Raw genomic sequence first — 25327 nt, 5'->3', positions numbered from 1 at the left:
AAATGATTCATGTTCGTGATGCGGGTGATCATTTTCTGTCGGTAGCACGCTGACCTCAAGCATTTATTAAATCCCACTCACAGAGAGTTTGATTATTTTCTTCCCATTTATTAGTTCTCTTGGAGAGTGGATTGTTTTTCTGTTGTTTGTGTGTGTGTGTGTAAGGCACGAGTTTGAGGGATAAAAATCTAACTATGATACACTACCAGTCAAAAGTTTGGCGTCCTCCTTATTACAGACTTTCCTGAATTTTATTTCTTTCTACACTGTAAAACAATAACGAAGACATTTAAAATCTGCAATATGTTGGCCAAGGAGAGGAGAGGAACAGTTGATACGTATGATCTGTAAAGCCTTCGTACTGTAAGTAGTGGCTCAAACGGTTAAGACTGCAGGTTCCTGGGTTTCTGATCGGTCCGAGCCCCAGCACTGCCAAGGTGCCGCTGCTGACTGGCACTGTCTGCCCGTAACCCTGTCTGCTCCAGGGGCGATGTAACCTGCTTTCTGACCTCAGCTTCCTAACTGGGATATGTGAGAAAAAATTATTTCACTGTGCTGTAAGATACGTGACAAATAATTTAATCTTATCTAAAAGCCTCTAATCTGAGGTGCTGGTTGTTAATTGGTGATGTCTGAGGCTGGTGGCTCTAAATGAACGTTTTGGTCTTGCTTTCCTAGGAAGGTTTGCCTCATGGTTCCAATTTCATCATGGTGCTTGATAGGTTTTATAAGTGCATTTGCAAGAATTGTTCCAGAACAGATGACCTTTGTGTCGTCAAATAATAATTGATTGTTTCTGTTGTTGTTCTTACTCAATTACCTAAAGCTGTATGTTATTTCACAATTTTGAAAAAAAATCCCATATTGTTGTACAATGTATAAAAATCAATCACTAAAAAAAAACACTGAATCAGAAGTGCTTTTGCCTGATACTGTATTCTGGCATATGGCAGAAATAAAACTGTACACTATGATGGTTAAACGTTGCAATTAAACCTCGGTTCCTGTGTGCGCCGAACTGTGCAGAGTGATTCACACGGCTCACAAATCCACTGTAGTCCATTACATCCCTAATCATTTTTTTTATTATTATTATTATTTTTATTTTTTTATTATTTTGATTCATGCATCTTACATAGCAGCGGAAACAAATCGTAGAACTTCAACCGCCTGATCTACCACTGCTCCATTTACCTGATTGATAATAACACAGTAACCGATGTTTGTTTTGCATCGTGTTTCTCACCAGCTTGGAAGGGAGCGCACTTGCAGTTCAGACAGTGAAAATTCTGTTTGTTTAAACTATTTGCATTTACAGCTCAAACATTATCAGTATTTTTATTTATCTTGTTGTTTTTTTACTGTTTAATTCATGTGTCTCACATAGCAGCTGCAAAAAAAGCGCATCTTGTTACTATTAAATACTAATTATGAAACAAATATTGTTTGTTAATGTGCTGCACTATTGGCTCAGGAAATTGTATAAAGTTTGAAACCTTAGTTTTGCTGTTAAATGTAATTTTTTTAAATTTCCAAGAGGTAGTAAGTGTTCCTTTTCTTACTTACATTATAGTCACGGTTAACAGACATTGTCTCCCCGGTCTCTCTCTCTCTCTCAAAAACTGCAGCTTGTCATTTCGCCAACAAACCCAGCAATAATAAACCCTCCCTGTCCAGACTTGAACTACTCTGAAGCATCACGCAGCACCAAGGCTGTTACAAAGCACTCAGAAATAACTGTCTTAATAACTGTTAAATGTTTTAGGAGAAAAACAACAAAAACAATTAACTATTACTACGAAAAATCACATTAAAATGGCCATTAATAGGTAGCATTTATGCAAAATTTGACTTTTTAGTCATTTTCCTTATTTAGACTTATTTGGCACAGCTTTTTGTCTTTTTTTTTTGTATCGTAAACACATCAGTTGTTTTTTAACCCTAATGTGACCTCATATAAGAAGAGCCCTTCCTCCAGCTTGTTCTTCAGCTCCGCTTTTCTCTATGGGGCGTCGCTCATCAATAGCTCATTTGCATAGACACTGAAATGGCGTGTTCGGGGAGGAGTGAAACATGGAGTTAAAGCGACGACAAGAATGCATGATCTGAGTAATATTTCAGCTGAAACACTAACACTAAAGCGCTAATAGGATGGATGCCATGTTACCTTGTGTAAGAAATAGTAAAATATGGGATCTTTAATAGAAACCTATTGTTGATGTTACAGACAGAACTACTGTCCATGGCATGCAGTTATGCCGAAATAATGCACTGAAGAAATATATTCGTGCTGTAAACATTTTTCTATCCGGTCTATCATATCTGTGTTTTAATATTTTTTCTGCCATGACTGTATTTTGGTTTAAGGATCTTATTAGAAATTGATTACATTTCTATAACACCAACAAAGACGAAAATAGATGGTTTATGCATAATGCAGGTTTCTCGCACTATAGATAAATAGGACAATGCCAGCGCAGAGACACTAAAAGGGGGTGTCGACTGGGCAGCTCCTCTAATCACAAGCTTCAAATGCCATCTGAAGATCCGAAAACAAACAAAAAAGCTTCTGAAACCCATCTTATCATGAAAAATGATCCTTCAACAGAAACTATAAACCTCTCTCTCTCTCTCTCTCTTTGGTCCTCTTGCTCTCTTTGATGCTTTTGATGCTTAAATTTAAAATGGACAGGGTCGGTAAGGAGCTGATCCAGAACGTCCTGTGCTAAATCTTCAGAACATAAGCTTTGATCAATTAGCGAGTCAATCTGAATAAAGTCAAATCTTTTCTTTAAGTTCCTGGCTTAAAGGAAAATCCAAGGAACATCAGAGACTCGTAAGCTTTCAACGTCCATAATGAAGATGCGGCTCCGGAGGATGCTTGGGTAAAGAAATGAATGTATAGCCTAGTGCATGCTGTTGGTTTATTAATGGCTCGATGGAGAAAGGATCAGAATCACAAGCTGCATTACAGAATAGATATTCAAGGCTGAATCTGACAGGCCTGGAGTTCTACCCTTCGCCTTTTATACGGGATTATGAATAAATCACGTTTAAATGTGTGAGTGCTGAAGTTCTACCTCAGGGGTTCTTACAGTAGTTATCCATTACTCTCTCAGATCAGTTGGTTAGAACAAAGTCCTGCATTCGCCAAACAGAATTTCTTCTCCCTCAGGGCTCTGGTCTTGGTCCTGTAACCCTTAGGTGACTGTTCTGCTTTGTTTTGTTTTTTGTTTTTTTTTACTTAAACACTGGTTACTGTATCAACACAGGACCCCAAAAACATAATAGTACTATATTGACAAACAAGATATATATTTCTTTAATTCTAAATAAAATGTTTGGCCGGCACAGTGGCACTGTTGCCTTGTACCTCCAGGGTCTGGGTGAAATTTCCGCCTCGGGTCTGTGTGCATGAAGTTTACATGTTCTCTAGCGTGTTTGGTGGGTTTCCTCCATGTGTTTCGGTTTCCTACCATAGTCCACAAACATGCATATTGGGCTAACTGCCGTTCCCGAATTGCCCGTAGTGTGGATGAGTACATAAGTGTATGTGCCCTGCAGTGGATTGGCACACCGTCCAGGGTGTACCCCGCCTCATGTCTCCTGGGATAGGCTCCAGGGAGAAATTTAGCATTTTACACTTGCATTTTGTGCGAGATTTAGTGAAGATGTAGCACCATGGACCCCAAGAATGGTAACAAGAACAAAAGGGAGCCACTTTCAGTTGGGTTTTTAAAGCAGCCGGTGCCAAGAAGAATCATAAATTGAGATTAAGTAAAATTTAATGTGTATTTATTTCATATTTTACATAATTTTACGTGTCTTTTCTAAATGTTTGAATTGTTTTTATATGCAAAAATATGATTATAGTGTTGGAAATTGGTAATAATGGTAAGATTTTTTGGGTGGCTCGAATGGGTTATCTGCATGTACATTATTTCCTTTGGGAAAATGCGTCCCGAATTTCACCTTTAGAACTCGACTCTGGATCAAATTATATTCATATACCGGGGTAAGACTGTAGTTGTACTGATAGTAGTAGAAGTAGAAATTGGAGTAGTGGTAGTATTAGTAGTAAAGGTTGTGATGATTAGTGGTCCTGTTAGTACTAGCAGGATTAGTAGTAATAAACGTAAAAACATTTTCTTTCACGCCTCACTCACAGTTCAAAGATACCCATGGACAATCTCAACACATGTTCCTGTCTCTTCTAAGGGTATTACTACCACTTACCTGCTAAGCACACATTCCTATCTCTGTGCATTAGAGTAATAATTCTGCGCTATCCTTCCAGGGTTTGATAACATCTTAACCCAGTTCCAGTCATTTCAAATCTCCTTAGTTGTTTTCTTTGCTTGATTCAGCGCAACAATTTGACCCTTCTGAAATCGCAGCTTTTTTTTTTTTCCTGGTCAGGCAGTGTATCATAATTGATCATATTTATTAGATGCTACACATAGTAAAACATTCAATTAAACTGTGTTTTAATATAGTTTGTTAAATAATTATTACACATTTTATATGTATAATAAAAGTTTTTCCAGTTAGGATAATATTTTGTATGACATTTTTCATAACTGAGTGGGAAAACCGGTTACCTGATATGAAATCATGCTGTTAGTCAGTATCAGGGCATTACACTCAGACACTCAGGCTGCCTACTGTATGTTTAAAATCCGCCCCGTGGGTTAATAACATTTCTGTGACCACTTAAAAGCTCGACCTAGAACAGCAGGGTGCCGAAATAAATGCAAAGGCAGTGGGAGTGCAAGCGTTTGCTTTTTTTTTTTTTTTTTTTGTAAAGCACACAGAGCCTGATTACTCATGTTAAAATAAATACTGACAAATAAAATATGGACTTAATGCATCTGGTTAGCTAGCATTACTTAACCTACGTTTACCTTGTATTTGTATTTGTTGTTATATTTTCAACATTCACGATCTAGTAGACTAGAAACAATGAATAGTTTTTAGTGCAGAGGTTTATCTTTAAAATCTGGGAAAAGGTACATCACGTCATGTACAGCAGACTGAAAGAGACAACATTGTAAGTGAATCAGATAAGGAGTAACACTTTGAGTGCACGGTATATATCGTTATTTATAGTGATGGATTTGTTACTTGTCTACTGTTAGCCAAGTTCTACGTTTACAATGAAAGAGAGAAAACAAACAAACTAACAAAATAAAACAAAGAATCAGAAATGCTTCTCCTTGCTTCAAAGAAAGATAAATTCAAACAAACATAAAACAAACATTCATCAAAGCCAACAGGTGTGCAGTACAATTACTTGGATTAAAGTTTCTTACTTTTCACCGTAGAAAATGGGGAAAAGGTCGCAGTTGTGTGATACACAATACACACAAAAGTATTCATTATACTTATTTAAGAAATGAGAGAAAGAGACAAACAAAAAGTAAAACCAAATAAAGCAAGGTCACAGTAGTGGCACACTTTTGTTTACATGTTTGTATAATTTGTTTGTTTGATTTGTCACTTTTGTGTTTGTTTAGTTTGTTTTCAGGCTACCTGGGTTTTATTTGTTACTTTGGTTAGTTGTTTTTATTTGATAGTTACTTAGTTTTTTTCTTACTTCACTTCATTTTTTTATTTGTTTCTCCCATTTCTTAATTAAGTACAATTTTATTGAATTGCACATCTGCTAGCCAGTGTGCAAGTTTGCTTGTTTGTTTGTTTGTTTGTTTGTTTTGGGGTCATTTTTGTTTAATTCTGTTGTAACATTACAACAATGAACCAATTCTAACTAATCTAATCTAAACGAAATAAACAAAAAGAAAGCCAAAAGTAACAAAAACATACTAAATAAACATAAACCGACAAACAAAAAATATAGAAACAATATATAGAAAAAAACAAGACTAACAAAACAAAAGTAAACACAAACAAACAAGCAAGCTTATGTAAAGGCTAGCAGTTGTGCAATACATAAACATTTTACTTGATGGAGAAATGAGAGAGAAACTGTAGCGACGCAGGTCTCGCAAGGGCCAGAACCGCGTAAAGATACTCTGCACTGTTTAGAACGAGCAGATCCACAAGCTGTTACCCCGCGAAGTTCCGAACGGGCAGAGGCACGGTCACCCAGATGCGCGGTTGCCAGGCGACGGCGCTATAAGCACAATCAGTGCGGACGCGCTGCTCCTGGCATCGTGTCTATTTAAGGGCCCTGATAACTGCGCACTTCGTGCAAATGCTAGGTAGCACCAGTAAATGTATTAGGCCAAAGAAAGACAAAGCACGAGACAAAGCGTGCAGCCAGACAAAGGTGAAAGACAGGCCAGCATTTGAAGGAAGAGGAAGAGAGAGAGAGAGAGAGAGAGAGCAGTCAAGTGTGCGCTCTCAGTATAAGTGTTAAAACACATAAGTCACGTATAAATCCTCCGTAAGGGTGGACTCGCCCGAGAGGATCAAAAGCCTTATTTTTAGTCTCCAGGCCCGGTCGGGTCTCGATTAGACTGTGGAGCTCTGTTTATTTTGTGTTTTCAGTTTTCTTTTGTTTCCTTTTAAGTTCCAATTAAAAATCCCGCGCTATCACCAAACAAGTGATATCATAAGCACTCTCAAATACTTCTATTTCGCTGACCCCCTCAGAAGCCCTGCGTAAGGGCCCTCATAAATATTATTACATCCCGTGAGGCCGGCCGCACCACGTAACAGAAAGAACGAAAGCAAAGGAAAACAAGAAAAAAACTAACAAACAAATAAAATTTAATCAAAAATCAGAAGCAAACAAACGAAACAAACAAAAAGACTAATGACACCAAATTATCGAGCAAACAAACGAAACAAACAAAAGTGTTGAAAAGCAAACAAAACAAACAAACGTGCTGCGCTTTATTCAAAGAGAAAATGAAAGCTTTTTCAACTAACAAATGAAAAGCAAATAAAATGATTTTTATAGAACAAAGTAAAAATTAACAAAACAATTAATAAAAAAACGTGCCTACAGGGTAGCAATTGAGCAATGCGATTCGTTTCATTTAATTAAAAAAAAATGTGTGAGAGCGAGTGAGAGAGAAAGTGAGAGAGAGAGAAAGAAACAGAAAATAAAGAACAAACAGAGGGAGCTTTCATTCTGTCTGTTAAATAATTAACGCTAGTCTGTCACTAATCACACTGCTGCCGTCATCCCCACACATCGTATATTGTAAATTCGGTTCAATTTATATATTTTTACATACTTTGTAAAAAAAAAAAAAAACAATGTATGTGTAAATTTGTTTATTTAAAACTACATTTTTATATTTTTATTTTATTTTATTGAAAATTCTATCTTTAGTTTAATTGTTTTTTTCTAGTTTCTCAACTTTTTTTTTTCATTGTAGTGAAATCTTATCAGGGGTCAAGAGGGAGCGGTTATTCAGTGGAAACACTAAGCCATAAAAATCACATGAGACAACTTTTACTATTATTAGGAGCTTGATGAAGTCTCCGCCCTCCGTCCATCCTGCCGAACCAGCCCGGGTGGAGCCGCAGCTCTGCTACAGTAGCTCTCTGTGGACGTTCTTGTCCTCTGCCTGTTGTCTTGCTGAGGCTGGAGCTCCAGCTTCCTCACGAACACTGGCTCTTATCACCGCCTGCACCTGCCTCTGATTATTTGTTCCCAGTAGTCTGTATAAAGCTCCTAGTTGCTCTCTGAGGAGTCTGCTGTGTGCTGCCGCAGCAATCCTGTGCCGTGTCTCCTTCGTCTCCTGGAGTTCCTGCTCGCCTGGTTTTCTGAGGCTCTAGTTTCACTAGTGGTTTTGATTCTAAAGCAGATTAAACCCTCTTGCTCAAACGTTTCCTCTTTAATACTCAGTTAGTCTTTTGTATGATTTCCGTATTCGTGACGGCCTGCTCTCCTTAATCACTAATCATTTTGGATTACTTTAATTAATAGATTTTAATTACAACGACTGAATTACACAATATTTTACAGATGTAAACTTTAGCATAATTATCTCCTTCATCATGCACAATGTGACATTAACTCAGGAGCTCTCATAGGCTATGAACTTTTTTTTCTGAACTAACAGGGCATCTGAATTAATTTTGTAAATTCACCTATGAATAATTTATTCATTCAATTGTTTTGCTGTTCGAGATGCTTTCCTGCTCACCACAGTCTGTAAGGAGTGATTTGTGTGTCTCTTAACTAAACTGTTTCCTTTGATCTAATTTGTGCTGGTTTGATCTTTTCTTTTGTTTGTTTGTTTGTTTATATTAAACAGGGGTTTAAAATTACACAATAATCAGCTTGATACAATTGTAATGAAGTTACCTAATTTGTTATGAAATTAACTTGTAAACATGTAAAACAAACTTTTTATCACTACTTGAACACATAAGATAGGACACACCTACACCTTTTATTTCAAAAAAAAAAAAAAAAAAAAAAAAGCACTCATGTCTGGGTTTTACATTAACAGCATCATAAATAACAAACAGAGCATAATCATCATTTTCATCACAACAACTCATCATATCTTTGCTTTAGTGAGTATACTAACATCATAGTTTTTTTATGCAACTTTATAGGAAACAAATTTACCTAAGGAAGGGGGGTTCAAGTGAAACCGGGACTTGTGAACCCAGTACGGTGATTAAACATCTCAACAGTGCAAAAGTTTCAAAGAAGGCCGTACGTCCATAAATGTTTCTGATACATTCAATGGGTGGATCTCCTAATCCTTAAAAATCGATGGATAACCTGTCGCCGACTTGTGACAAGACAGTGACACATCTGTCCGTGGGAACTGTACACACACTCAATAAACACCACCACTTGCACGTTACAGGAACTCAGCTGGGAACTCAACTCAGTCCTGACCTCGCTCCAAACCATTTCCACATGTTTGGGCCATTAAAGGAGTTCCTGGGAGGCCAGCGTTACAGACATGACATGTGCAGTCTGATCATGTACTGAGAAAACTTGTTGGCGTCCAAGCTCTAGTGAAAACCTGGGATAAGTGCATTATTGTAGTAGGGGATTATATAGCGAACTAATCATGTTCTGTTAACTTAAAAATGTCAAACTGTCTTGTCTCCGCTAGTCAGCTAATTATGTTTCTTAGTAAGCTAGTTAGTTTTTTTTATTTATGTTGTATGTAGCACCTTGGTCCTGGAGGAACATTGTTTCATTTCACTGTGTACTAAACTGTATATGGTTGAAATGACAATAAAAGCCTATTTGAACTCGCACAAACAAAAGTCCCACTTTGACATGCAGAAAAGAAAGTATCCTGATTGTCACCTCACTTAGTAACTAAAAGAGACGTCCAGTAGGACATGTATAACACCAGACAGGTGTGGACATTAATTCCCCCAGGGAAGCTCGGACACATGCGCGCCCTCATAATGTTGCCCGTGACTGATGGAAAATACTCGACAGATGTGTCTTTTGGACTCTGGGTGCAGTTTATTAAAGGAGACCGATATTTATCACCCGCGTCTCCCTTCTGTACATTACACCATGTTTTACAGGAGACACGAGTGTGACAGCGGCAAAAGCGCGATGTACAGTACGACGCGTCTGGGTGACAAGTTACAGCTCGGGTTTATTGCTCGTAAAGCTTCAGGTCTAAAGCGCGGACGCAGCGTTGTCTGGGTTACTACATAAGTTTTCGCTTTAACGAGGACCATAAAGAGCAATCTTACAATCTCACTTTCTCTCTGCTCCTGTACATTCTGTTTTATTCTTCAGTGATATGTTGATGTGTGTCTCCAGTTTGGCATATGTGTGTGTGTGTGCGTGCGTGTGTGTGAGTGTCTATTTTACTCTTTCAAATATTTTTCAGGTTTTGTATTGCAGGGTAAACCCTTGTTTTTTTTGTTTTTTTTCCCAGAGCGCTGCCAAGAAATACGACGTACTGTTTAAACAAACTGCCTGAATGTGAAAAATAAGTCCTGAAATAAAATAGCAAGGCATTCCAGAGCTTTCACATCCCACAGTCAGGCTGCGATAACAAGTTATCTAGTGCTGTATTATTAGCATACTTGGAACTTTTTTGACGAATTCTTTTACAAAATTTGTGTACACTTACAGACCATTTTATTTGGAACACCTATCTGTCCAGGGGATTTTACCTTCTGTTGTTTTGACAGCCTTTTTTTCTCCATCAGCACCAACCCTTCCCAATTGAGCTGGGTTCGGGACCAGCATTAAGAGTGCACAGACTCCTGCAACCCTTCAGTGCGTTGGGTCGATTGCTTGATCGTGGGCCTTTTATGTGCAGACGCCCTTATCCAGAGCGAGTTACCTAAGTGCTTTGAGGTTTCCATCAATAAATATACTCTTACATTGGTTCACTAGGTCTCTAACTAAAAGTACTATCAGTCAAACACGGTTGACACTATTGACACTGTTAAACTTCAAAGCACTGTTCGGATAAAAGCGTCTGCCAGACGCCGAAATGTAAATGTAAATGTTGGGAAGGAATGAAGCGTTAACCCAAATACCTAAGAAACAGACAGGTCTTTAGACGTCGTTTAAAGATGGCCAGTGACTCGACTAGCCGTCTTTAGCTTTGTAGGCAAGGTTGGGTGGTATGGTACCCCTCTTCCACCAAGACGGTTCTCGAGCTAGCTCGGACATTAAATAGTGCCCAGTTTCAAGAGAGTTTTTTGTTTTCAGACAGGCAGAGCACCGTCACCCTCAGACAGAAAAACACGTTCCATGCCGGCACCAACAATCTGCTGGGCCAGAACAAAGAACCACCTAGGTCAGGGGCTTGGGGGCTGCGGGGTGGGAATTATCACAACCAACTAAAAGTTTGGTAGTACTGTAGTCACATGTAGTGTAGTGTTGTATCTACCACAATAGATAAAGAAAAATGATTCAAAAACTTACAGGCAGCACATATGCTTTCTAGTAACCCAAAGTAGACCTGCGAAGCCATGTTGAAGTTCGGCATTGTCGTTGTTGTGCTTGCCGCTAGCTTTTTTTTCCCTTAGCATTTTTTTTTTTTGCTGCTAGCATTGCTGTGAAGGCAGAGATGTACATAATTGTATACAGTGACATAATAATGTGACTCTCTAGCCCATGGAAAAACTTTCAGGATTGAAGCAGCTCTGAACTGGCACTAGCACCAGACATGGACTAGCATCTGGTTCACTCTGGTGGAAAAGGAGTGTGGGAGAACTTAGAAAGGTGAAGAACAAGATAAGAACAACATCTTGCACAGAGACAGGCCTGCCAGGAGTGAGGTGCAGTAGACCAGTTTTGAAATAACAAAGCCCCTCTGTGGCATACTGTATCTGGAAAGAAATAGACAGATTCCTTCAACGCTGGAAAGAAGAAATCGATAAGAAAAGCACTGCAGAATTTGCGAAACCTTGTGGCAGACTGCTGAACTAAGATAGCAGATCACATCAGGTTTCTATCAGCAAAGAACAGGAACATATGGCTGCATGGTCGCTATTACTCCACCAAGGAAGCACCTATTTGCTCAATGTGAGCCTCATCACTTTATATTTCTGTTGATAGAACCAGAACCTGATGTTGTAGCCCGTCTGCTACAAGGTGTTGCATGTTCTGAGATGCATTTCTGCTTGGCACGGTTGTAAAGAGAATCTCTCAGCACGAAAATCTCAGCTGATAATAACTTCAATTCATCAACCTGATCAATTATCTTCTTCCGTATGGGTCGGAGGTCCAAGTGCAGCAGGTTTACGGCAGTGTGTCTGTTTTTGAGGCTTGAATTTGCATTATGCATTTTGATTTATCTTGGTGCCAGCTGCAAAGCAGGCCGAGTTTCACACCGACCTCAGTACAAAGCGTTTTCATTTACCCACCCCCCTCCACCCCTTTCCCACCGCTCTCCTTCAGTGGACCGCCAAGCGAAACGATGCTGCCATCTGGAACGGAAAGCCTCGATTCATCGCGTAGGGGCACGCCGCTGATAAGAGCATCCCCTCGTCCTTGATTTTACTCTCCCCAGTGGAGCCTGACATGGTGCATCGTTCAAACCCCCCTCTCCAATGCATCTTTTGGCTTTTTCTTTTTTTTTTTTTGGTGAGGCTGTGAAGTCATTAGTGCCTGGAGCTCTTCAAAAGTGCTGCATCTCCAAGCGGTACACTATCTCCACTAAATCACCTTGTGCAGTCTGCCAGCTCAAGTGGAAACAGGAAGCAATGTGTGTATAGAAATGAGCTCTTCAGATGAGCAAGCGCAGGGCTCAGAGGTATGAATCTTGGATAAACTCCCATGACTCCAGACTGTCACTGGTGGGGGACATGAAAGGGCGAAAAGCTGTTTATACAGTCGATAAACCTGTTTAGGGGTCAGGAAAGGGCGCAAGAAATGTGAAGGTAATCAGACAGAAACATGGTTTAGTTGCTTTGGCCAACTATATAACCGTCAGTATAGGTGATGTAGGAATACTAAGGATGAACAATTAGTTCATGAATCAGCTAGACTGTTTAAAAGCCAAAGCTCCAGTCTACTCAGCCAGTCTGATGAGTCTGATACAGACCACAGGGGCTCCTGAGAGACGGCACAGAAAAGCGTTCGCTCTGTCATCTGGCAATTCCAGGTGATGCTACAGCCATCTGTAGCCGGGCGCCTAGAGTGGCAGTGCTTTCGATAAAGGAAGAATGGCATACTTGCGCTTTCATATGAATCATAGGGACACGTGACACGAGGAAACCGGCGTACCCGAAGGAAACCCACAAAACAATTTTAAAAATCAGATATTGTTACAATTCTAAACTTTCGCAAATGATTCGCTCCAGACTCACATAATGCCGTGCTGCCTGCCAACGTGTGAACAGTTTACAACACGCCACCTGTAGGATTATGAAAGAACTACAAGGTTTTTTTTTCTCACCTTAATTGCAAAAAAAAATTTATATTCTATTTTTTAAATGTAAAAAATATACAAATCGCCACCCAAAGGAAGCACGATACTTAAATGAATTGATTTTTCCCATATCCTCAACAACATCCACAATTTTCTTGGCTGACAAAGATTTCTAATTTTTTTTTTATGATCTGTGTATTTTGATTTTCACATTTTTTTTATTATTATTATTTTTTTAAAACCATAATTGACTGCAAACACAGAACAGAGCCGGTTTATCCAAGCCGATGCTCATGGCTGATCATGGAGAAAACTGTCTCCTCACAGACTAATCAGTTGGTGTGTCTCTAGTGGGCAGCACTTCAAAAGTGTCACATCACATAGGAAGCATGCGATAGCTTTCAACCATGCTGGTTAACAGCTTTCTCCCTATTATTGGCCCTGTTGTCACTATGATAAACATGAGAGTGCAAGTATTCCACCACTTTTTCCCAGACTCTCTGCTACGGATGGCTATGGATTCCAACGTCACCCTGGATTTGATCTCATGATCTCCAGACGATAGAGCGACAGCTTTCCTGTTGCATTACTCTGAAGTCACTGTCAGTCTGTCCCCTTGATCGGGGAGTGCCTTAAAGATTCAATACGACTTCAGCAGTCATCAAAAGTGAGGACGGAGGCGTAACACCTTCGGAGGAGAGCGCTATCCACCCTATATCGCATACAGGAGCTCACCGACGTTGGCGATCAGCTGGGTGTTGCTTTGACTGACTGCGCTGAGAGTATTCTATCCATCATCGCTCCCACTCAGAGCTCACCGTCAACAGGATGACCAAGTGAGCAACTTCTAAAGCGAATTTACACCACATTCGGCTTCATTAAAATCTTGGCAGAATAGAGCCGGAGATGATAAACAGCATCTGGTAATGTTTACGGCTCATCGGACAACCGGTTACACTGAATTTCCCACCTAAATTTCCGCTTTACGTTTTGTGTAATTAGCTTCAATTCCCTCTGGCTCGAGGATCTTTCGTTCTCTTACTTACTCTTGTCATGCGCATCTGGATCTACCTGTCATCTGCTGTGTATCTGGAGAAGGCAGGCTAAATATACGTCATATTCATGTTACCGAGAGACAGCCATAACAAAACACACACACACACACAGATTTGTCATTTGAAATGTTGCAGCTGTTAATGACACACACTAAAGAAACATGTAAAAGATTGACACTGTACACACACACACACACACATACACACACACACACAGGTCACTTCTGATGTCGCTCATCAAGGAGCCATGAATGTCAGCAGCTACTAGATCATGGATTTCACCCCTCACACCACTCGGTCATACAGAAAATGTGTGTGACCCAAAGAAGCTCCTTCTGAAGCTGATGCAACATGGAAGTGACTGATCTTGTTTCCCTAAAAATTTCATGTTGCTAACTTTAGCCGTTTTGGAAAGATGATTTTATATGTGTCCCAAAAACACCCATTTTTCGATGTCCTACTGTCTCGCTTGAAACAATAATCATTAAAAATGCAAATTATTCATACTTCTTTATGATGTATGTAAAATTGGTGTAAGCTTCTAGAAGTATATGACCTGTAAAAATTGGTCCTTAAATTAAAGCAAAATTAAGGATTTTCCCCCCAAAAAAAATCTGTAGTGTCCGTAACCATGTCAGATTCATGTTGCGATATCTTAGCAATTTGGCATTTTAAAATAAAACACTTTTTCAGGTTTATGCCTGCTCATGTAAAATTTAGACTTTTTAGCACTGATAGCATGTTTTGGCCGACTGCACGTGGCTCTTGTCCTGTCTTCTCCTCTGTCTGATCATTGGTTGCATCATTCAGGTGTCGTGATTGTGATCTGCTTTCATATTTGCTCCTGTCTCTCATAACTCACCAAGCTGTTTATAACTCTGTTTCTCTCTTTTTTTTTTTTACTCTGATCCTGTTTCTTAGAGTCTTGATTTCACCGCAGCCCGGTTCTGCTTGTTTGCAGATCGTCTGATCTCTTGCCTGTTTTCTGGATTGTGATTGTTGAGCTGTGACTCACAGCCAGAATAACGACTTAAATGCATTTGATTTTTTTAGGGCATTGTGGTTTTCAAGTCAATAAAACTAAAGTTTAGGCTCTGATTTATTTGAAGCAGCTCTATTGCTTGCAGGTTGTGAAATATTAAAAATGACTAACAGTATCTAATAAACAGTGAAACACTGTGTGTGTCTCGTACAAAGCAATAATCTCTGCATTCCTGAGAATCGGCTGCTCCACCAGCGGCATATAAACTTAAAAATAGGAAGAAACGATAATCTTGCAAAATACTAGATTTTCTTGTCACTTTTAGATGATGTAATAATTGTAACTTTAGCTAAATGGTTCAAGTCTGTTTGATAGAGTGTTGGGATCGACTGATTCCGGTATGAATCACGATTCTTTTGTGTGCCGAATCACGTATCACCACACTGACTCCAAAATCTATCGGTAATAAATTATTATATTTATAGCAGGGATGCAGCGGTCAGTCAGCCAGTGGCTGGAATTAGCGGGTGTTCAGTTTGACAGAAAAAATAACCATTTTGTTCGGAGTGCACGAGATGCTGAGTTGTGCAACAGAAATGCATTTTTATCAATTTTTATCAGTTTTATCAAAATTTGCGCGCATTAAAAAAGCCTCTGCCTTGTTCTCCAAACTCTGTTAGGATTAGTGTGAACTCATGTGGTGCGCTAATTAATCTTGAAACATGCGCATTAGAACATGCATGTCTGCATTACAAAACACATGCCACATTCTTTATAATCCTACAGGTGGCGCTCTCTGAACTATTTACAGTTTTAAGTTTGTTTTAAGCTCAGTTAAATGTTAAACTCTTGTATCTGAAGTTAGTTTGTATTGTTTAAACGCTACGATTAGTTTTTAAGTGAGAAAACCTAATGTTATAAGGAACGGGCTACATTCAATTACTCATGTTTAATTCCGTTGTAAAGCTGTTGAATAAAGCTATTTTATAACTGTTTAAGGTTCAAGGTCTTAAAATTGTAATAAAATCATTTTTATCGCGATATTTACAAAATGGCAATACTAATCGAATCGGCATCTAGGTATCGTGATAATATTATATCGGGTGGTCACTGCTGATTCCCATCCCTACTGATCAATATATCAAAATCATACGGTATAATAGTAATCTAGACTTTTTTGAGAAAGCCTGATACCAAAGAACAAACGACAGAACCGACTAAAATCAATGACCAAATTTACAGAATATACAATTTACAGGCCAACGTACAGAATTGCTAATAAATTGATGACGTCATCGTGTCACACTGACTCGGAATTCTCTGACCTGGTCACATTACCACTTACTGAAGTGAACTGAACTATAGCGCCATGGCAACCAGAATTGAGGGTCGGGAGGTTGGGCGTGGCCAAGCACCGCTGTATGAGCGAGAGTCATGTAGACGGTTAAACGACACACACCTACGGAGAACGTGGCCGATGTGTGTGTTGCTGTGAGCTGACGGTTCATTTTCAGTTCTCTTCAGTGAACTTAAATTGAATTACACACACACACACTTTCTCTCTTTCTTAGCTCTGCTCTCCTCTATTTGTTTCCTGCCTCACAGCTACACACAAACACACACACACACACACACACATTAGCCACATTCTCCTCAGGTGTGTGTCGTCTCCCACTTTACCTGACTCTCACATAGCCGCACTTCATTTCAGTTTCTTTGATCTTTCAAATTTATGATCATAATTGCCATCTGCCATCTTCACTCTTTAAGTAGTTTTTATACTTTAATGCTGTTACGTTGCTGATGCTCGGTTTCACAAAAAAAAAACTTTTTTTTATCTTCCATTTCAACAGCATTCATTATAGGACATATTTATCTATGAATGACGTATTTATCTTCATTGTCTTTATCGTTAGTTATCACATGACTTTAACACCCTCAAGCTAAATTTAAACGCTGAAAGCTAAATCAGTGCCATAAATGAGGAATTCTGTTATTAGTTCAAATAAACGATTATTCTTTTTAAATCATCCATGGATTATTTAACTAACAAAATAGTCGTTAGTTGTAGCAGCTCTAATGTATGTAGTATATGAAACCATAATAGAATCATAAATAGAATCATAAATTAAGGTTAAGTGAGGTTTGTTGTCTATTTATTTCATATTTTACTTTATTTACATGTCTTTTCTAAATGTTCTGATTGTTTTTATATGCACAAATATAATTATAGTGTTGGAAATTGGTAATATTGGAAGTATTTTTGATGGCTGGAATGGATTATCTGCATTTACATTATTTTCTATGGGACAATGCGTTTTACAATACAAAATTTAGCTTCAAGAATGCGAAACCGGAACAGATTAAATTCCTATGCCAAAGTACCACTGAATATATACTGTATAATATATATATATATATATATATATATATATATATATATTTTTTTTTTTTTTTTTTTTTTTTTTTTTTTTACCGCTTAAGAAAACTTAGGGCACAAGACAGGGGGACACCCTGGACAAGGTTACCAACATATACACACTAGTGATGGGAAGTTTAAATCATTTTAGTGACTCGGTTCGTTGAATCTCGTTCATCAAAATGAGCAAGTCATTTAGTTCATTTCATTCTTTTGAATAAAAAAAATAAAATTTTCAATAAAAAAGACCCCCAACACATCTACATAGACAAATTTTGGCTATAGTTCCAGTAATGAAAATATTACAATGCAGCTAAGGACATATTATAATAAACAATAAGTAGCTCACCTCTTATATCTTCCAGTCTGAGTCGTTCGTTCTTTTGAATTTATTGCACCGCATAGCGTCTATGGGAGTCACGTGAAAGAAGAACAAACGACTCGGGACTTAAAGATTCGTTGAGAACTGTTCAATTCTGTTTCCTGTGTACTGAACTGCATAGCGTCTATGGGAGTCACATGGCAAAAGAACGAACGACTCGGAGAAGAAGTGTCATTGAGAAAGAATTGCTCATTTCTGTTTTGCTATACATAACCTACGGAGGTTTTGCGATGATTTACACTTTCTGCTAATTGCACTTCTGGTTAGACCTAAACTGCATTTCGTTGCCTTGTACTTGTACATGCGTAATGACAATAAAGTTAAATCTAATCTAATCTAATCTAATGTGCGCCCAGTAGAAAATAAACGAATCACTCTCCGAGACTACTCGTTCTTAAGAACGAATCGTTTATGAACGACTCATCACTAATACACACTTACACACTTATTCACACACTTCGGCCAATTTGGGAACACCAATTAGCCTAATCTGCATGTCTTTAGACCGGGCAAGGAAACCGGAGTACCTGGAGGAAACCCACCAATCACGGGGACACCACGCAAACAGACGGGGAATCAAATCTGGATCCTGCAGGTACAAGGCGACAGGGCTAACTACTAAGCCACTGTGCCACCATATATAGTATATAGTAACGTATGAAGGGATTATTGAATTAATGTTTAAATATTCGTTCACCTCTACTATCTCGCTGGCAGCTTGTTAAGAAACCTACTCTATACAGAGGGGGTCAAAAAATATATATACACACTTTAACAGTTACTTTATCGATGCCATTTTTTAATACTCAAATTGAATTATGGCAACAATGTGTGGTGTTACATTTTATTTCCTCTAAAGATGTTAGTAGTGGCACTGTTAGCTGGCATCGTTAAGAGCCGGAGGAAATGCCAGAGGTACGCTTTACTTTCGAGCAGAGCAAGATCATTCCGAAGTGATACCTGTAAATCTGCACATTTCTACACGCTGGACAGTCGAGTCGATGTTATTCACGCAACAGTTCAAAAGGGTCTGGATGCTAATGGTGAGCGCTTTAAGCACCTATTGTGATTGCATAATTCAAACATGACTTACAGCTACCCTTTGATGTTTATATAAGTTTAGTAATAATATTGTTATGCATTTATTTTACATGTTAAAGTGTGTATACATTTTTAGGCCTTCTTTGTATTGTGTATCTTGTCTTGAAATGATCAATTCCACTACAATATTTTCGTCCTCCACTTGCAGAGTTGTGCAAAAGTCTTAGCACCCTGTATTTTTAGTACTATACACTTTTTTGATGACTTTTTATTATTTTTATAAGTCAATACAAAAACATGTCTGATTTTTAAACACAACATTTCACCACAAAATTGCAACGAAAGCAGTATGTTATTTAGGCGATCAATTTTTCGACAAAAAATGCAAAGAAGAAGCAGCTGCGAAAGTTTTCAGTAGATCTGTAGGTGGTTTCTGCAGGATGCCGGGTAAAATTTAGTAACTCATTTCATATAAATGCCTTATATATGTCATGCTTTCATACATATACTGTATATACATATATATTATACAGTATGTGATTCTATGTGAAACATATTGTAAAATAAAAAATAAAAAAAGACTTAGAAAGATAGATTTAGCAAACACATCACACCTGTTCCCGTGGGGTTTTAAGTCCTCCTTTCCATGGTGTGTCAGGCTGAATGACTCTTGCGGTAACCACACACTCCCCTAGGACTTTCACACTTTCACAAGAAAGCAGAACAATAGATGGAGGATAAAACTCAAGATGAAACACAGAGAGCGGTGTCTTTCCAATTTACATGCACATTATAAGCTTTCATATTTTTTTATATATTTTTTGAAAAATCTGTCCTTCTTCCTCTTATTTCACGCGTTACAGTGAGCAGACCTGTATGCAGAAACATCACATTTCCCACGGCAGCAGCAATAAAAGCAACAAACCTGCAGCATGAGCTTGGGCTGCCTGTCTGTCGTCTTCTCGCGATCACAGCGATAAGGTGAGAAAGGCCAGGTGTATACAGTAGCCTGAGCTGCTATATCATTACTGCCACTCGTGTGCCGAGATTTACAGTACGTGGGCGAGGGACAAGTCGTAACGACCACCTGCTCTGCGAATTACGATTTTAAAAAAGCATGCAATGATTTAAACACGAGCTAGTGGCTTGGATACTTATCTAATCTGTAGCGAGGAAAATATCAGGATTTTCCGTTTGCATAACATTTACTCTGACTATATTACAGTCACAGACCTGACAACCTGGATGATGTAACTTTGGATTGCGTTATCACTCAAAAATGCCCTAAAAGACGAAATAAGGAGAAGACAAGGTAAGCCAGTCTACTTGGGACTTTGTGCCAAGTTTATATGCAACATGGAAGTGACCGATCTTGCTTCACTAAAACTTTCAAGTTGCTAACTGCTAATGGCTATTTTTCAACGTTACACTGTCTCACTTCTAACGATAATCATTTAAAATGCAAATTATTTATATTTATTTATGAGTATTGATACTAAAATTGGTGTAAGCTTCTAGAAGCATATAACCAGTGAAAATTGTTGCGTAAAATGTTTTTTTTATTAAAGCTTAAAAAACATGTCAAGTTCATGTTGCAATATCTTAACAATTTTGCATTTTTAAACTTTTTCAGGTTTACGTCTATGTGAAATCTAAATTGGCCAAGTTTCATCTGAATCACAATTAAGATCATGGAAATTTCCAATTAAAACAAAAACAGTTACGGACACTACAAACATAAAAGGGCATGAAATTGTATTTAGCAAATGTGTTTCTGTTTATCTGATAAAAAAATAAATGTGTGCGTATTTACAAAAAAACAAGCATGGATCGGGAGATAAGAAGCATTAAGTATTATAAATACCTTGTTTTAAGCATATAGCTATAGTGAAAACAAAAAGAAAATTAATTTTTATTCAGATGAGGTCAGATCGTGCATCAGTCTGAAATCGGACCGGACAGCTATGAATCTTAACATCCTCCTTTCTCCTGTTAACAGAATTCCAGGTCGTTTTAAAGAAAATGGTAAAAACATCAGCAACATCAGGTCGACCCGGGCCTTCTGAAAGACGTCTTTGTGCTGTTTGAAGAGCTCTTGAGAACAACGCTCTCGTTCTACACCACGGCGCTGAAGAAATGTCAACAAAGCATTAATAATGTGTTAATAGTTAAACCTTACTTACTACGGCTAGAAATGTTTAAAGGCAACACTGGATTTCGTTTGCAAAAAAAAAAAAAAACATTTTACCTAAAACAAGCCTGAATATTCCTACAACAAAGTGTCAAATAATCCAACACTTTATGCAAATAAGTACAATTTTATTTAGTATAAATAGAAAGTGATTTCAACAAGCAAGTGTTATTCTAATGCCCCAAATAATTTATTTTATTATTTATTACAGGCCCAAAAGTGGCATATTGCTGGGAATTGAACTCATGACCTTCTGAACGGGAGAAACTGACCACTGGATGCATACACAAATTTAGTTATTTCTCACTATCTCTCTCTCTCACTCGTCTATACCGTTTATCCTGTTTAAGGTCGCAGGAAGCCTGGAGCTAATCCCAATCCCAGAGGCCTTGGGGCACTAGTCGGGGTACACCCTGGGTGGGGTGCCAATCCCTTCAGGGCACAAGTACGCACTCACACACTCACTCTCTCACTACAGGGAAATTAGAATAATTGCATGTTTGCAATTTCTGTTGGAGGAAACTGAAGTTCCAGCAGGAAACCCACCAGGCACGAAGAGAACATGCAAACTCCATGCGCACAGACCCTCGGCCCTGGTGGTGCAAGGCAACAGTACTAGCTATTTCTATCATTGTTCAGTTATTTTTGTTAGAACCTGTCTGTTTTTATGCCCTGTAAAAGGAAGATGTTTTTCCTTGAAATAATGTTTTATCACTCACGTGCAGCATGAAGCTGCATGAAAAAAGAAAACGTACAACTTAATAGTCGTAATCTCCATTTCGGCCATTTATCATATTTCATCAAATCAATTGTTTTTTTTTTTGTTTTGTTTTTTTGGTAAAAAGGAGCAATCAAAGGTCTTTGTTATTCAGAAAACCGAACAAAGGCCTTGGACGCTCCAACTTTCCTACCATGATTAACCGCACTAACAAGCGTATCATTAATAACACACATCCACAGACACACACGGAGCCTTTACTTGCTCTCATCACCTCCTACTTTAAAACATTGCATAGGATAAAATAAACTTCTGTACTACTTATGTACTTTTATGATTTGCATTTTTGATCAACATATTAAACAAATCAAACTTCACCTCACTGACACATTTAAATCGTGTCAATGTTTTAAGCATTTCAATGTTCAGCTTACACAAGCTCACTGTTTAATATTGTTTCTATTTTTCCGGCCAAGTTTTACGACTATGCAATTTATAAGCCCCTTCAGCGAGGCCTGCATTCCATATAAGTCATGTTCAAAACTCTCAGCACATTCCGTCAAACCGGGATGAAAAGTCCCAGAAGCGTAGGCACGGCAACAACAATATTTTATTAAAAAGTCGCTGCAGGAAATCACCCTGATCTACATTTTTGTCAGGAGCTGTACTTGCTGAGTCGGATGCTAATTAAGTGTAAAATATCCATTTAAACGTCACCTCATGTTCTCTCCGTACTGCTCTCCATCAGACAGAAGCCGTGGAAAAGTACCTGACATGGTTATACATGCAATATCTCTCCCTGCACACTCCACCTTCTCACCAGCCACAAACACACAAATATACCTGTTTGTCAACATTGTAAGGACCGCCAACTATCTAAACGATGTTGTGCTAAAAATATCCTAAAAATGAGCCTTAACTTCAGTACACTACAACAACATGTTTTGGCTCTTTCTGATTTGTTTTTAAATAATAGTTACTTTTTTTTAAACAACAATGTTTTGCTTGTGGGGACCAGACAAATGTTCATCTTGCTGTGTGTCACATTCTTAGTAATTGTTATCATCGTTAGTAACCAAAACGATAATCATTTTGCTCAAACACTCAACTAAATATTTGTCAATAAAATGTTTCTTTTACATTAAAATGATTAATCTTATACTAGATTTAAAGCAGCACAGCCTGTACTATATGAAACCCAACGACATCGTGTTTGCTTCTGTATCCTATTATACATGAGACAACTCGAGTAAAACTAAATATTCAAGTTAATTAAAACCTTTTAAACCCATCTGATCAGTGCTGGGAAGGTTATTTGATGTTCTGATGTACCACTGCGAGATGATCGGATCTGTTTACAGACAATTCCACCTCGACTCTATTCTTAACTTCTGGTTACACAAGTGTCAAACACACCATTAAGCATGTACATACCTGAAACAGTGTCTCACATCTGTAACTTATTATAGGACCTGGTCTAAATACGGTGTAAGTAATAAACGCATACTCTGTTAAATGCTAAATGTCAGGCGAGTTTGAGCTTAGATCCATCGGGACACGACTGAAATGTTTGATGGCAGATTAAATGAAAAAAATGTAGCTTATTTATAAAGAAGCCCCAGGATATAAAGAAAGAAGTATCAGCCCTGTAGCACGTATCACATTACTGATCACATAACAGCTCACAATCTCTGAATTCAATAAACTCCTTGATTATTTTTTTTTAAGACCAAGTGATGGTTCGGTAAGAGATGACACACAACCAAAAATGCTTCGTCAAACCATGCTTCCTGTTAACAACACATGCTACTGTAGAGCAAGACACGCCCCCAGGGGAGGTGTATATACATTCTAGAGAGAATTTAATTGAAAAAAAAAACAGAAGAATACTACAAAATTTCAATCAAACTGCAGCTGTCATACACACACACACCATATTTTTACACCTCACACTTTAAATAAGATTTTGTACCCTCTGTAAACCGTGTGCAATTTATATATTAAACGAGGCACACCCTACACCCTAGAGAGTGTGCCAATCCATTACATGGTACATCCATACACTTACGCCAATTAGCCTAATCTGCACGTCTTTGCAAACTCCATGTGCACAGACCTGAGACGGAAACTGAACCCGGACCCTAGAGATGCCAGGCAACAGTTCTGACCGCTAAGCCACCATGCTGCCATGTTACATACGTATGTTTGTATGAAAAATCTGAAAAATGTAACCAAAATCATGTCACATCATAACAGGTTCAGTCCAAATACTAATATAGAATTTTTGCCCTAATTTTTTGAACCAACATTGTAGAAATGAAACTATATTATTAAAATTTACATATGTATTGTATGTCTTTTTCTGGCTACACTTTCATATAACGTCCAAAACACTCATGAAACCAAGGTACCACTGTAATATCTATTGGTGCAGGTATTATTTTTTTTACATCAAGCAAGTAAGCTTATCAGTAGCTTATTTTAAAGTAGACTGATAAATCCGCCACATAACTGTTCATAACATCGCTTTTCCTTAACATTTTAATTTTTCCTTATTGTGCAGGTTAAACTTTGGGCAGATTTTGAAGTACAGCACTGCAAAAGTTTCATTACATTCTGCCCAGCCAGGTTTGCATGACGCTGTAACAAAATCTGTCTAGACAGACATACAGACAGACAGAATTTTTTTCTGAGACTGGTTTCGGGTCCTCCAACCTATGGAACGTAGGTAGAAGTAAAAGATTAAAAAAAAGATATCACTGAAAGAGCGTGTTCTCATCGAGGGAGCCTTTCTTTTATTTACATAGATGTAAAAGAGAAAATCATAAATGTTTATTACACCTACACATCAAAAAGAAAGGTTACACAGGTTAAAGATTTCATGAAGGAATGTATGAGAAACTGGGATTGAGTAAGGATATTGAGGTCAAAACAGGAGAACTTTAAAACGCCAGATAATGTGTGTGTGTTTTTTTTTTTTTGGACAGAGAGAGAGAAAAAAAAGAGAGCGCGAGAGAGAGAGCACGGGCTGCGCAGGTACAGTATAAAGAGTTCCGCCGCTACAATGTAACACTCTGCCTTTGATCTCAGAGCGGGATTGGCATTCTTCACGCTCGTGCTCCTGTTTGAGGAGGAATAGGGATGAACTGGATGAACTGGATGTATTGCCATGTACTGCCTCAAACACACCTCCTTGGTTGAAATGCCAGTGCGTCACCCTGTGTAACATCGGTGCCCATAACACACACACACACACACACACACACTGGGGCATTCCAGCACGCACTGCCGTTACAAGCTTCCATTCAAACCCTTTCGAATGTCTAGGCAAAAAAAGACAAATATAAGACAGACAGATATCTTACCTTTCTCCCGTGTCTCTTTCGCCATCCTGGTGCGAGCCTGTGTGTGTGTGTGTGTGTGTGTGTCGGTCTGTGCGCGCGAATGTGCCCGGCTTCAACAAAGTGTCCCCGGTTTTTTTTTTTTTTTTTTTTCTTCGTGCCCTGTCGGAGCGCAACACTTCCCCTCTCCTTCACCTCAGCCTGTTTCCTCAGGTAAGATCGAAAGTTAACGACACGCTCCCCACCGGCGCCTCTGCGCGCAAATACGGCCAACCAATCAGCTGCTCCGGAGTCGCGGCTTCCTCCAATCACCGTCCAGGACCGATTCCCATCAACCAATCAGCGTTCGCTGGAGGTTCGGCTTTCTCACCTTACTCTCAACAGAACTCCGAAGT

The 25327-nt window shown here is 38.6% G+C and overlaps 1 protein-coding gene across 2 annotated transcripts in view; it reads right to left on the bottom strand.

Moving 5' to 3' along the window:
• plrdgb (PITP-less RdgB-like protein) overlaps positions 1 to 25038 on the bottom strand; it is an 83360-nt gene extending 58322 nt beyond the window's left edge. The window contains exon 1 of one of the 2 annotated variants that reach the window (XM_053478563.1): positions 24957 to 25038. In XM_053478563.1, coding sequence (XP_053334538.1) covers positions 24957 to 24981 — 25 coding nt within the window. In that variant the 5' untranslated portion in view covers positions 24982 to 25038. Of the gene's footprint in view, positions 1 to 7430; positions 7492 to 24956 lie in introns of those variants that run through there. The other variant, XM_053478562.1, reaches the window with a different exon arrangement.
• Positions 25039 to 25327: the final 289 nt, after the last annotated feature.

Source organism: Clarias gariepinus, chromosome 19, assembly GCF_024256425.1.
Source record: "Clarias gariepinus isolate MV-2021 ecotype Netherlands chromosome 19, CGAR_prim_01v2, whole genome shotgun sequence".
In the NCBI taxonomy this organism is placed as follows: domain Eukaryota; kingdom Metazoa; phylum Chordata; class Actinopteri; order Siluriformes; family Clariidae; genus Clarias; species Clarias gariepinus.
Note: the sequence above shows the minus strand (reverse complement) of the source record. Positions and strands in the feature narration are given on the sequence as shown.